This window comes from Alligator mississippiensis, chromosome 2, assembly GCF_030867095.1.
Source record: "Alligator mississippiensis isolate rAllMis1 chromosome 2, rAllMis1, whole genome shotgun sequence".
Lineage (NCBI taxonomy): Eukaryota > Metazoa > Chordata > Crocodylia > Alligatoridae > Alligator > Alligator mississippiensis.
The window spans coordinates 14498984-14514131 of NC_081825.1; the positions used below are offsets into that span (position 1 = coordinate 14498984).

At 44.6% G+C, this 15148-nt stretch overlaps 1 protein-coding gene across 1 annotated transcript in view; it reads right to left on the reverse strand.

Annotated features, from left to right (window-relative positions):
- The window catches only part of RMND5A (required for meiotic nuclear division 5 homolog A), a 42174-nt gene extending 27152 nt beyond the window's left edge, over positions 1 to 15022 (reverse strand). The window contains exons 1-2 of the mRNA XM_006271498.4: positions 14790 to 15022; positions 5324 to 5466 (exon numbers count right to left, since the gene is read on the reverse strand). Of these exons, the coding sequence (XP_006271560.2) occupies positions 5324 to 5466; positions 14790 to 14931 (285 nt within the window). The 5' untranslated portion in view covers positions 14932 to 15022. The remainder of the gene's footprint in view (positions 1 to 5323; positions 5467 to 14789) is intronic.
- Positions 15023 to 15148: the final 126 nt, after the last annotated feature.

Genomic DNA, 15148 nt, shown 5'->3' on the forward strand with positions numbered 1-15148 from the left:
CTTGGTTTACAGCACTGAAGTATCAAAGTCTAACAGCTAGAAAAAGAAAGAAATTCTTAGTGCTGCTATCCACATGAGTGGACTTCCTCCAGCTTCAAGTCAGTATAATTTCTGACAGCATGTGATGTTTTATAAGCTTCTAAAAGACAGCACACCTTTATCTCACTCTTCTCACTGTTTGAGAAACATTAGTCCATGCCAGCCATGTTTGACGTCCTAACTGGGATAACAGTTGTCCATTTGGGACAACTCAACAGAAAATTCGTACATGAGTCAAAACAAGAGACCTAAAGAGGTATAAGACACTGTGCTAGACATAAAGTGAAGCAACATTTCTTCAGTCTGCTTGCAACGCTCCTACCAATGCAGCCCAGTATGCCATTAGCTTTCTTCGCAACAAGGGCACACTGTTGGCTCATATTCAGTCTCTGGTCCACTGTAACCCCCACGTCCCTTTCTGCAGAGCTGCTGCCCAGCCAGTCAGTCCCCAGCCTGTCCCTGTGCATGGGATTGTTCCATCCTAAGTGCAGGACTTTGCACTTGTGATAGTTCTTTTGGTCCAATCTTCCAGTTTGTCAAGGTCTCTCTGAATCCTAACATATCTACTACTCCCCCCAGCTTGGTGTCATCTGCAAACTTGCTGATGGTGCAATCCATCCCATCTTCCAGGTCACTGATGAAAATATTGAACAAAACCGACCCTCGGACTGACCCCTGGGGCACTCCACTTGATACCAGTTGCCACCTAGATATCAAACCATTAATTACTACCGTTTGAGCCTGATGATCCAGCCAATTTTCTATCCACCTTACAGTCTATTCATCCAACCCATACTTCCTTAGCTTGCTTCTATGATTGTTGCGGAAGACTGTATCAAAAGCCTTGCTAAAGTTAAGTTATATCATGTCCATTGCTCTCCCTGCATCCAGAGAACCAGTCATCTTATCATAAAAACCAATCAGGTTTATCATTTCCATATATCCAACATTCTGTTAAAATCTCGTTTTCCCAAATCTTAAATTTTGGGTGAAATTTGACCCAACTGCACACCTTTAAGGAGTAAAAATAAGGAAAAAAATGAAGAGATACATTTACTCCCCTCACTTCCCTAATGACTTTCTCCACTAACTACTACAAGAGACAGATTTCATTGGGATGTGAGCATCCATTTATCCTTAAACATTCCTAGCACAATCAGCTTCAAACTGGAATCAAACCACTCCAAAAATTTTACATCGAACAGGTGGAAGTCATGAACTAGCCACATGAAGGACAACTTGCTTGATGGTAACCACAAAAGAGAACATATTTAATCATTACTATAGGCATATTTAGCTGTAGATGTTCATTTCAAAGGGAGAAAAATCCTTCAGGATGAAGGGTAAATGTAGGATGGGGAATCTAGTAGATCTGCTATAAGGTCAAAGGGTTTGGTTACTTGGATGACACAACAACCAGTAGGTAGAACTCTGCAGACCCCAGACTTCTTGACATTTCAAAATGGTTGCAACATCTCCTACCAAACTTGAAGCCAATCTCTTTTAAAGTAATGTGTCTCTGATCTCATTACCTCCTTGAAGAACCTGGCAGGCAACCTACCTAGTCATTTTATTCATTTTCATTAGCAATGAGTTGAGTCAACAGAAGATGGGCCAAAGGAAATAGCATGCCAAGACCCCTCCCTTTTATTCCACAGGAAGTGAAACATCTAAACTGAAATGTGCCATGAACTAATGGTGCAAACTCCATGAAGATCTAAGCTTCCTGAGCAGGAAATGCTGGTTAATTATACATTTGAATAACAGTTGCCACATGTATAAAACATAAATTGTTTCCAATGCAGGAAAGATCATTTAAAAGTGGCAGCTAACAAAATCATCTGAGTTATAATTGTCCAGTCGATCACTATGACTTAACAACCATCTGATGATGAATGCAATTGCCATGGTTCATTATTCTATCTATGAAGTGAGAGGAAAAACGGGGGAAGATATCGGAGGGGTGGTTTTTCATACTGTAAAAACAAAAACCACCTCTTGTGAATTAAAGGAAAAGTGCTGATGTCTCTGTTTTAATGAACCTCTTAAAGTGGCAGTGACCTGCTGGCTAGACTACCATGAGGAATCAAATTACCAGGTCAATTACATCTAATTACTTGTACTTAAATTTTAAACCCAATGAATTATTGGGCAGAGGGGCTTCCTCCCACTGACATCAGTCTACTGAAGGATGCACTGAATTTCACGGGACTGAAGGAAAATGATACCTACCATTACCAGCCCTTTGCCCCAACCACTAAAACCTAAACCTTGATTAGAGAAGACAATTTGAGAATTAAGAGAATTAGTGAGCAAGTTGTGCCCAAGCTATTAAATACCTTACTAAAACAAGACTTTAGTAATTATTCTGCCATCACTTCTACTGGATACACAGAAGACGACCTATTAGCATCTTTTCACTTCTGGTCCATTAATCTTGCAGGCACCAGATTTTATAAAGAGTTTTATTTCCAGGATCTATTTAATTTGAATTGGACAAACTTATTTTTTTGAAGTGGCAAAAGAGCCACTGAAAAGCTATACACATGAATAACTGAAATAGTTATTTAGAGACAAAGAGCCAAGTACAATTTTATCAAATACCGAAGCAGCGTTTCTTAAAGTTGATTTTTTCGTGACTCCCAATAATTTTTCAACTTTTTCAATCAATATTTGGATCAATCTCAATGATGCTGTCTTTTACTGTCATCATGCCTCATCACAATAATTTTTTTTAAAGCCTAATCAAGTTCAGGCGGGTTCATCTGAGGTACATTTGTTAAAAACAAGAGAGGACTGCAGTTCAATCTTAAAACAAGATTACACAGATTTATATGAGGTTCCAAGGAGTAATAAGGATGGAATTGCTTTTCCTTTAGTTAGCTACCATTAGAGAGATGTACTGCTGTGCTTTGAGCATCACACTGATGCTTGGATTACAGATATAGGTATAATGCCAAAAATTCATTTGTTTAGAGCCTAGTAACCACACAGAACCGGGGGTGGGGGTGGGGGGGGGGGAATGGAAATTGCAATAGTTACAAAGATGTTCTATCCGACATTGCTGGGTTTTATGTATGTAATTAATATTAGATTGTGCACATTGCTGCGACTGACTTAAACTAAAATGGATTGGATGTCTCATTTAAACACAATCACTAATGATAAAGGATGAATCACTCAGTAGGGCTGGGGTGGTTATATATGAGCAAAGAAGCATGTTCATTTTGTATTATATATGCCACCTCCATCACTTTCAAACTGCATTTAAAAAATCTGCCAGTATGTGTCATCTTCAAGCCTGACACTGAAGGAATTTTCTTTGCTGGTCGATGTTCTTGAATACAGAACTATTTCCCATGAGAGGAAAGGATCCTTCACAATACTGAATCATGGGAGAAAAGCGAGTTGAAGTTTTATGTACAAAATCAACCACTGAGGGTGAGAACTACAGTACTTTTCTTAAAGAGACACTGAAGTTTACCTATAGCAGAGTTGCTCAATGTCTGGCCCCCAGAGCCAAGGCATCTGGCCCACAGGACTCATTATGGTCAGGAAATTTGGCTGTGTGGGAGCACTGTCCCACACCTCCAAATCCTCCCCCCCAGGCAAGGCTAGGTCAGAGCTGGACCACACTCCCTCCCCCTCCACTACTGGGGTTGGGCCAAACTACTGTTCCTCCCTTCCCTCTCCCCCAACGAGGGCCAGGTCATGCCCCCATGTACCTCTGCCCAGGGTTGGGGCCGGGCCACACCCTTGTCCCATCTCTCCACCCCACCCCTGCCTATGCTGAGCCAGGGCCAGGCCATGCCCCTGTCCTATTTCCACCCCACTCCTCCCCACAAGGACAGGTCAGGGACAGGCTATGTCCCCTTCACCCTTCAGGGCCAGGATGGGGCTAGGCTATGCCCCCTTCCCCCCACAGGACTGGGTCAGGGCCAAGCCAAGCACCCTTCCCCTGTGCAGCAGGATGGGGCTCCACCACACCCAGCCTGGGTGCCAGGTTAGGCCCATCAGCCAAATTGGGCTCACTGGCAAAAAAGGTTGGGTGCCACGATCTACAGTGACTTATTTGGCTCCAAGTTACCTTTGAAGTTGAGGCTTGTACCCCTCTGCTGGACAGACAGGGTAATTCGATGTGTAAGACAGAATGAACACTGATCCGACAATATAAAAAAGACAGACAAGCTTGTGGCAGAACTTTAACCTTCCTGGACAGTCCTTCAATGACCTCAGAGTAGCTTTTCTCAGACAACATAACTTTGAAAACTAGCTTGAACAGTGAATCATGGAATGAGAAATCATCCACAGACTGGACTGTGTTAAGTATTGTTTAAATATAAATACTGACTACAGATTCTTATCCGATTACCTGCATTAGCTTTTATAAACCTTATGTCCCTCAATGGGTTAATTGCTCTGTTTTTCTCTCTCCTACCCATCTTGCCTCTTTCTGCCATTTCCCCTCCTTTTTCCTCCCTCATTCCCTATCCTTTGTATTCTAATCACTGCTTTCTATTAAGCAGCTCTGCTTCCTGCAGTTCTTTCACAGCATCTGATGAAGCAGGCACTCTGCTTACAAAAGCTTATGCTCTACTTCTCTAATTTAGTTAGTTTAAAGGTGCAAATATCCCCTGCTTTCTTTTTGTATCAGAATGTCAGGTTAAAAAAAACCAAACATTATATGGTATTTTCTTTGCATTTATTAAGACTGATGCTCAGCACCTCTCAAGAGCAGCATATCTTCTATTCCCTTTTGCGTGAAGGGGGGACTTCAGCAACTTGCAAGATCAAACCCAAAATGAATCGAGTAAAAGGAAGCTAAGAAAAAAAAACCTGTGAATGCTTTTTGTGTGAAAAACCTCCAAAAACAGCATGCAACTGTCTAAATACTTGGTGCAAGTGATTAGATGGAGGAAGATGCAATGTATCCAAAGTTAGTACATGTCTAAGAAGGCTGTTAATAGATCGCTATGTTAGTATACTACAGATGCCAAGGCTCCAGTAATACTCTATCATGCTAACAGGCTTGTTCTCTTTGGAACATGTTAATAAGATGCTGAAAAAAGGGATGGGATTCTTATGGAAAGGCTAGAACTTCAAAAGACAAGTTCATACACCAGGGTAAAATCTTGGTCTCAAAATTTCTCATTCATTTCAGTGGAGTTAGGATTTCACCCAAATTATGGTTGATCCCAACTTTTGTAAGGGTGACTGTACATTGCAGCCTATAGTGAACAACAGATTGGACAAGCTTCAGCAGAATAACTCGCGATATAAATACCTTGTCAATGGCTTTCCCAACTCTGGAAACACTGCTGTGAATGTCTTTATGATCCGAGGCCAATTTTTGAACTGTGTCTTTTATTCTTTTACAGCACTGTGTCATAACAAGTGAAATCGTCCCTGACAAGTCTCCATCTTGGTCTAGACAGAAGAGAGGAAAATGAATTAATAACTATGTTATAAACAAAATAATAATGTGAAATCCCACAAATGTGACAATGTATTAATAGGGGGAATTGAAACAGAAAGAATGAAAAGATATGAAATACAGGAAGTCAAAAGGAAGGCTAGAAAACATAGGCAAAGTGCTGCCAATTTAAAAAAAAATTAAAGCCTTTTGGGACATCCACTAACATCTTATTAAGAAACTAATCTTGCTATTTCAGGTACAAATTCACATGAATAGAATATAGCAGGTTTGGCTTGTTTTGGGGTTTTTTAACTGCTGAAATCAAGTTAATGATAAAGTATGCCACCATTGTGCCTTATTAGATCTTAAGAAACTAAAAAACAACTTATTCTTGCAGAATGCAACAGAAGATCATATCTTGATGGGCCATCATTTGTATTGTCCTCAGAGATATATTCATGTATTATATTATTGCATATGCATGAACACACACAAAGACCCAGTTTAAATCCCCAGTACCTGGAGCCCTATATAGCCATTTTATACCAGTCCAAAGACAGCGAGAAGCACCATCTTATGATCAGAAAGCTTTTTAGTCAAAACAAAGTGCATGACATGATATCAGATCTCCCTATTCCCAGTCCTCTGTTTAAATAATTAAGTCACCAAGTTTCACACCCGCATCCACGGAGCACTGGAGTTCCAGACTAGTTGCCACAGGGATGTTATACGATTACCATGGGTATGCTCTAAGAATAAAATCAGGATCAAAAGGTTTGTGATTCCCTAAACTGTACCACACTACAAGGCAGTGACACCCTATGCTTCAGTTTTGTTAATCTAAATTCAGGAACACTTTATCCTCCAGGCATGTTTCATACAAGAGGGTTTCTCTCATCATTTATTCCTTCCTGTTCATGAGATGGTTGAAATGCTGTAATCTAGTTCAAATGCCTAACTCATATAACAATGCATGTATGTGTGTACCTGAGGGCTACTTTAAATGAGCAACTTATCCCTCATCCAGGGGAAATAATTGTAAGAGACAGAATCACAGAAGATTCAAACCATTTAAATAAGCCCACCCCTAAACTTACTCTCTATTTCCTTCTCAGACTATCCTTTAATGTATTGTTAGTTCAATCGGTATCACAGGCCACTTTCCCTTCCAGTATTTCAGGCTGTGCAAAACATAACAAAGCAATTGTCACAGACTCACAAGTGTGGGAAGAAGAGAAACACAAAACAGGACTCCTGTGCTGCACTGCCCCTACTAATAGCATCTTGCATTCTCTTAAAAAAAGAGAGAGAGCACTATGAGAGAAATCAAAGAAGTGTCCCAACGGAAAGAGCTCAGCTCTGATCAAGAGTGGGTAAAGCTTACAGCTCCTTATTTCAAATACCTGCTCAACTCTATCTTATTTTACTAACAAAAAACAACCTGTTATTGCCTTCCCAACCTCTAAAGCTCATAAACAGCAAGCCTTCACATTCTACTGGAAGCCTGTCCCACAAGTTCCAGCTATATACATATACATGACATATATTTGTTTTATAAATGCACATCCATGTTTAAAGAGGCGTGTCTATTTTAATTAATAATATTAGATGGGCATCTGTACATCTCATGAGAAAATAGATTTGTACCAAATGAGGGATCAGCTCACTGAACATCTGTGGGCATTTACAGATGTGCTCCAGGAGTCGTGTGTGTGGGTGGTTGGGGGCAGGGGGGTGGGGGGGTGCTTTAATTAAAGCACCCAGAGCCAATGTTCCCTCTAAGGAGTAGCAGTCCATGACTCCACCGCATTGGTCCCACCTCCCCCTTTTGGTGCAGCATGAGACACTTACTGAAGGGAAGCCCCTCGCTCCTCACCGGGGCAGGCAGTGGGGGCTGGGGCCTGGAGGCTGGCACGGGCTCCACCGGCTCTGGGGAACTGCTCCGTTCCCCTGCATCACCTCGGGGAGCGAGGAGACACGTGGCATCAGGGCCGGGGAGTGAAGCACTTCCCCGAAGCCGGCACAGCCCGCAGAGCAGTTCCCCGGAGCCAGCAGAGCCTGCACCAGCCCCCAGCCCTGCCTTGCCTCACCTCGGGGAGGAGCCACTGCCTGCCCAGAGTGAGGCTCCGCCTGGCCCGGGGAACTGCTCCACTGGCTCCGGAGAAGCGCTCCACTCCCTGGCCCCGATGCCACGTGTCTCCTCACTCCGAGGCAATGCAGGGGAATGGAGCAGTTCCCCGGAGCCTGTGCCAGGTCCTGGCCCCCGCCTCAGAGCTTACCTTCTGGTCCTCTCCCAGTGCGTGGCCGTGAAAAGCCGGTGCGCGGCCAGACTTTTAGTTGTGCGTGGCCACGCACGCGTGCACCTTAAAGGGAACCTTGCCCGGAGCATCATGTGTATCAATGTCCCTGCACTGAAAAATGGTGGTGGGGGCGCTTTAACTAAAGCTCATTTGACGAGTTTTAAAGCACCCCTGCCGCCATTTTTCAGCATGGGGTCACTGACATACATGATGCTGGGATCTGCCGGAGCATGGTTATTACCGCACTCCAGCAGATTCAATGAATCAAGTCTGCTCCAACACTCTGTAACCACAGTGCACTGGAGCAGTCTCACTGCATGTGTATAGGTAGGTGCCTTGTGAGTGTGGTGGCAAAGCCCAGTTCTTGAGTTACTACCTCTTCTCCACTTATCACATCTGAAATTCATATTTAACAGCCTTGAATGTGGCGTAGGGGTTCTTCTGGAGGTTTTTTCTTTCTTCTGCATGTTGGACTCTTCTTTCCTTGAAAGCCTTTACACCACACTAAGACTGTTTGCAAGCCCTCAATTCACAACAATCTCCGAATCATAGAAAATGAGGGTTGGAAGGGATCTCGGGTCATCTAGTCCAACCCCCTGCTCAAAGCAGGACCAGCCCCAAGTAGATCATCCCAGCCATCTTATCCCACTGTTCACTGCCTTCATGTCTCTTGCAAACATCTCTGAAACAGAGATAAAGATGCCCCTGTAGTCTTCTTCCCGTAAAGAGCTCTCTGCACAAGAGATCCTAGGATATACAGCCATGATCCATTCTGTGCTTAGAGCAAGCCATGGAAGTCGATGCTGACTGAGAAGAGGATGGATGTTCAGAACGTTGGCACATTCCCAGACTTCAGCACAGGCAAGTTTGTCCTGCCAGGAAATTCCTAGAACGCAGAGACAGCAACGTATGTGAAAGACGTTGAGGTGCTTTTCTTGAATACAGCATCTGATCCAGGGTTTGCTGCCATGCAAAGAACTGCTGCTGATGCAAATATGATATCCTTTCACCCTGGGCTGGACAGTTGGTTTGTTATTCTTCCACACTTGTTTGCTCATGATACCTGATGCTTTGCCAATACAGGTATTCAGTTCAGTCTTAAGTGACAGGTTTTTGGTAACAATGGAGCTAAGGTACATATATTTACTCACAGCATCCAACCGACGTTCACCTATTGTGACTGCTGGTAGTAAATCAATGTTTTGGCCCATAACATTGGTCTTCCTGACATTGATTGCAAGATCAAACTCTTGGCAGGCAGGAGTGAAGCAACTGATAAGGCTTTGAAGGTTTCTCTCTATGTGCACTATTGGTGCAGCGTCACCAGCAAACAACAGCTCATGAATCAAAAGAGTAGGTATAATAATATAATACTAAACTATTACATAAACTCATAGGAAAATAGAGCTGGAAGGGATCTCAGGAGTTTATCTAGTCCAATCCTCTGCTCAAGGCAGGAGCATCCCTATCTCAACAAGCCCAGGCAAGTGCTTGTCTCTTACAAACTTCCAATAGGAAATCTGTTTCAGTGCTTCACTGCCCCAAGATCAGAAAGTTCCTCCTAACACTAATTCAGCGTCACTCAGACCTGAGCAACTCAGAAGCCATATGAGCGGTCAGTGAATTGTGGCAGACCAGCTCCAATTTAAAAGAAAAAAACTACAGTATATGCAGTATCATTTGCATATATGTGCTATCTCTGCTGCATTATTCATGAGTACAGGAAAGGCAGACCCAATGCACACGACAGGGAAAAACTAAACAGAAAACAAAACACTACGCAACACACTTTGATAACATTTTCTGAAAAAGTCAAAGCAGTAAGTTGAAGAAACACCTGGGGCTTGGGAGACGCAGTCTGGGTATCACTGCTCTGACTTGATTTTAAAAGTTGTTACTGTAAAATAAGGAATGTTGGATTCTTCACTTTTCAAAAGAGATGATTAAAACAGCCTGATTAAAATTACTTCAAAACCAGTCATGCCTGCCCTATTGTGACTTTTGCCATGACAACCAACCACTCTTGAAGGTCCGATATAAAAGGCAGAAAGAAATGTCAGACTAGATGCTCATAGCAGTCTCTTCAGGCATTAACAGTATGAATCCAGCATTTAAAACAGTGATTCTCAACCAGGGTGCCGCAAGATCTGTTTAAGGGTGCTGCAAAATTTTAGCAGTGTTAGGTGTGCAAACACCTACACATGATTCACAAGATAAACCTAGAGATTTCAAATACGAATCCATAATGTCAAAAAACATTCTGTGTTCTTTGTTATAGAAGAATTGCTCTATTATTTTTCCATAGTCAAAAGATGAGTGAAAATTCAAGAGCTGGCATTTCCTAAGGGGCCATGAATCTAATGAGTTTGAGAACCACTGATTAGAAGATGACATCAGCTTGAAACTAGTCAACTTGAAAAAAAGCTTGGGTATTTTCATGTACTTTGCCACAGGATTCTCTCCTCCAGCATCTGCAACCGTATCAGTGTTTTCCCTCACTTAAAAAAAAGTCTCTCCTATGTTTTGTTAAAAAAAAGAAAAGAAAAGAACGAAAGAAACAACACAATATCCACCAATACCCACAAAGCAACTCAAATGCCTATCCCAAAAAAAATAATCAAAAGTGACAAGGAAAAGGATTTTCCCTCTTTCAGATCTCTCCATTATCATCATCTTGGGCATTACCTTAACAAATCAGTAGAAAAACTGTCAGACAGTGAGGATGGTGGTACCTTAAATAATTCAGTGTTTGCGAACTGCTGCAGTTTGACAGCTTCTCGCTGTAGCTCTTGTGTGTGATTATACATTCAAGAGACAATACATTGATGAACTTGCACCAGGGCAAAGAGTAGTTTAGCAAGCTTGGTTCTGACCTCAGACACTTGCCAGCCGCACATTCATACATTCAATCTACCATAGCCAGAGCAAAAGGTTAACAGTGAAGCGTGCTGAAATACATTAGAGAAGAAAGCTTTTCCCCCAAGAGGAAGGATGTTCCTCCCTCTCTCTGTTCTAACTATAGGGCCATGTGTATGAGCGCTCAGAGCAGACTCTAAATATAACACAGAAAAGGATTCAAGAAATTGGGAAGGAGGGGCAGTAATTCAGGCAGAGTTTTAATATAAGCTGTTTATAACCCTTCTAACACCCACTTCCTTCATCCCCGTTGCCTATTTAGGGTCACCCTCTAGGAGAGCTTACACATACAACTACACTCATCTGAGTAAACCCATCATGTCCCATACGGTTACTCACATGAGTAAGCTTAGAAATGCAAATACTAGCTTTGCAGAGCAAGTCTGAAAATTGTCACTTCCAAACAGACAGAGGTCTTGCTTGCACTTCTGGAAATGGCCTAACAAGTTCGGGATACATAGGCCCGATTTTCAAAGACACCGAGCACAGCCATCACCCCCCTCCCCACCATGACTTCAATGGAAGTTGCAGGTACTTGACTCACTTCAAGAACCATATTCTATAAACTAGTAATACGTTTCTAATACTAACAAGGTTTAAATGCACCTTTTTAAAGTTATTTTTAACTAGTGACAGTGAAAGAAGAACTCCTGCTGTTTCCAGAAAAAACAGAGGAACGACTTTCCCAGGCAACTTGAGGTCACATAGTAAACACTGCCAACTTCATTCTGGAGTGTATACTGTTTGCATTGTGTTTGCATTCTGTTGGGAAGCAGTTAGTGTTTGCTTGACAAGCACCAAAAATGCTTGAGTCTTTACAAGATAGATAAAGACAGGTGTTGTAAAGTTGTGAAGGATGGAGGCAGTGGCGTGTTGAAAAACATACAATAAAAATTTGGAAACAGATATTGCACTGGAACCTCAAAATTGCTGTTCTTAATGAAAAGTTATTGCATCACAAAAACTAAAAGTATAGCAACGTAAATGGATCTTGTCCTTAATATCTTATTATATTGCTGTAAACAGCAACTATTTTGATCGTTCCCCTCGCTATCAGCTCTTTAACCTGTCAGCCAACTTCCACTGTGGAATCACTGTCCTCTGCTGCTGTGTGCTCATCTGTACAAGCTCAGTTACATGGGGTCAAAGGAACAGGCCATGCGTGTAAGGGACAGCCCAGAGAGCATGCAAGGTTGCCTAAAGATGGGAAGTTGATCAAATACAAACATTGTCTTTCAAATGTCTACACTGCCACATGCATTATGCTCACTTGCATACAAGGACTGAAATGACCATACAAATACAACAGTCATCATATATCTACTAACACTAGGGTCCAGAGGAGGGTAACCCACATGATCCGGGGACAGCAGGGCAGACCCTACAATGAGAGGCTACGGGACCTGAACCTGTTCAGCATTCACAAGAGAAGGCTAAGGGGGGACCTGATGACTGTATATAAACTCACTAGGGGGGACCAGAAGGGTTTGGGGGAGACCTTGTTTCCCCTAGCGCCCCCCGGGATAACAAGGAATAACGGCCACAAGTTGTTGGAGAGTAGGTTTAGATTAGACATCCATAGGAACTACTTCACAGTCAGGGCGGCTAGGATCTGGAACCAACTTCCTAGGGAAGTGGTGCTGGCTCCTACCCTGGGGGTCTCTAAGAAGCAGCTTGATGCCTACCTGACTGGAGTCATTTGAGCCCAGTTTTCCTCCTGCCCAGGCAGGGGGTCAGACTTGAAGATCTACAAGGTCCCTTCCGACCCGACTTCTATGATTCTATGAACACTGCAGAGTGGGTGCCCAGAAGGGAGTGAACACATAAAAACATCTTTCCTGATTATGGTCCATGCATTAGGCATTGATTCTGCGAAGGGTTCTTGCCAGCACACTTCTACGGCTGTACACTAACTCATCCAGAGCCTCTACACGCAAAATGCTCTCATCTCAGTTCAGAATCAAGCTCTTTGTTTGTAAGAGGCATATTTGACTGACTGTCCTTCCAATACCAAGTGCTGGTCATTTAACCAAACTACTCCATATAGCAAAGTAGTTTATTTGAACTTTGGCCCCATAAAATAATGAACAAAATGAATGGATTTAAGCTTCATTTCATACCTGCCTAAAAAAACTGTAAAAACCCTCTGAGGGACTATTAAAATAGCATTTTCTCAAAAAAACTCTCTGGCATCTCATAACACTGGTGAAGGCTGCCATTGGGAATATATGAAGCGCCAACCCTTGAAAACTGTGGGGCCAGAAGAGATTTTGACAGATGACAATGGTGGCTCCAAAAACCCTTTAAGTTTACAAAGAAGCCGAAGATCCAAGTGGCCCCTTTAGCTGCTAGAGTTCAGGCACAGAGCTCTGTAGTCAAGGGCCCACAAAAGATGGAGGTGACTAGTATCACATCCAGCTGCCTTTGAAACCCAAGCCAAAGGACAGGTGTGAGGAGTACAGAGCAAAGCTCATGTTTCTACTTCTAGGGCCACAGCATGACACCTTCACCCTTCTGCCACCAGAAAGCCTCTTCACAGAATGAAAACACTGTCCAGGCAGGACTGGACAACAACAAATACCTGCACGGATGTATGCTATTTTCAATCCCATAATCACATATGTAAATAAAATCAAACTCCTGCACTTGTGCAGTACACAGCTCTCTTGGGACTACAAACCACGCCATAAAAGCACAAAGAAATGCCACAGGCTGTTGTTTAACATGGGACTAGGAACCAGGAAATCCCAGTTACTAATTCTTTATTTATCACCTGCTTCCTGCATGGCTTGAACAAATCACTTGGGACTCTCATCTCACCACTCCTTCTCCATCCCTCCCTCCCTAGATGATAGCTACCTACTTTGCAAAGATGCTGCAAGATTTAAGTGGCTCGTGTTTACAAACAGCTGTGAAGATGCTCTGACAGTACCAGATCTTAGTCACAGAAACACACTGTGGAGGTTGCCATCCACTGAAAAAAAACAACCTGCGGCCAAAACATTTTAAAATCGAACTGCCGTGGAAACACAAAAGCAATGAAACCTGCTGCCATTCATTTCAGAGAGCCCCAAAAACACCAACCCTGCTGCTGTTTCAGAGGCCCCTGCTACACAGCCCATGTATTACGCAATTAACCAGTGAATCACGCAATAAATTTAGAGTGGTCAAACGTGCAAATTATTACACCATAAAAATGACTACCAAGCTACATAAAGAGCCAACCAGCTATGAAACTAGTGCTTGAAAATGTGTAGCAACTCTACAGCTGGTTTCTATCCAGCTTTAATTTGAGCATGCAGCAGAGACCCAAAGCCCCCAGGCCTATTGCTGTGCATTTCAGAGCCCCAAAGCCTCCCAACCTGCTGCTGTTTGAGACCCAAAGGCCCCACGGGGCTGGCTGCTGGGTGCTCCAGAGACACCCAAAAACACAAGCCTGCCGCTGTGCAGTTCAGAGACCTACAGCCACCAAGCTGCTGCCGTTTGTTTCAGAGACACCCAAAGGCCCCAACCTGCTTCTATGCGTTTCAGAGACCTCAAGCTACCAGGCTGCGGCTGGGTGCTCACCGAGACCCAACGCTCCCAACCTGCTGCTGCTTGTCCCAGAGAGCCCCCGAGCCCCCAGCCCTGCCGCTGTGCATTTCAGAGACCTAAAGCCCCCAAACCTGCTGCCATGTTTCAGAGACATGCAGAGCCCCCCGCCTGCTGCCGGGGGCTCCGCAGAGACCCCAACCCCAACAGTCACCTCGCTGGGGTCACCTAACCCCATCTGCCTTCCTGCCTCGAGCAGGGGCGGCTGGACCCGATGATCTGCAAGGTCCTTCCCAGCCCCTCATAATCTATCTACGAATAACCCGTGTGTGGTGCAGAGACTGGAAGCCCCCCAACCGCACTTCTAGCTCCCTTCGTCCCTCGGGGTCTCCCGTCTCGACCAGCGCAGCCTCGCCGGGCCAGAAGCTTGCCCGGCACTTTCCCCCGACTCCTGCAATACGAAACACCGCATCGACCCCCAACGCTGTGCTTGGCAGAGACCCCCAGCCCCCCGCCGCGCCGCGCAGAGACCCAGGCGCCCACCCCCGCGGCCGGCGCTGTGCGAGGGCCCGACCCCGGGCACGTACTCTCGGTCTGCAGGATCTCGCGGCGCAGCCCGCCCGCGTACTGGATGAGCTCCTCCAGGCTGCGCTCGCACAGCTGCCCGTAGCCCGCGAACTTCTGCAGCACCTTCTCCAGCTCCCGCTCCACCGTCACGCACTGGTCCATGGCGGCCGCGGGCCCCGCCGGCCCGGACGCCTGGCGGAACTTCCTCCCCGATGTCGCACAGGCAGCGCCGCGGGCAGCCGGGGTCCTGCGGAGAGCGCAGGCGGCGCCGCGGGCAGCCGGGGTCCTGCGGTGAAGCTGCGGCGGATTGGCTCGTTCCGAGGCTAAACCGGCCTCTCTCCATGGAGCATGCGCGCGCAGGGTTGCGCAGGCAGCGCGG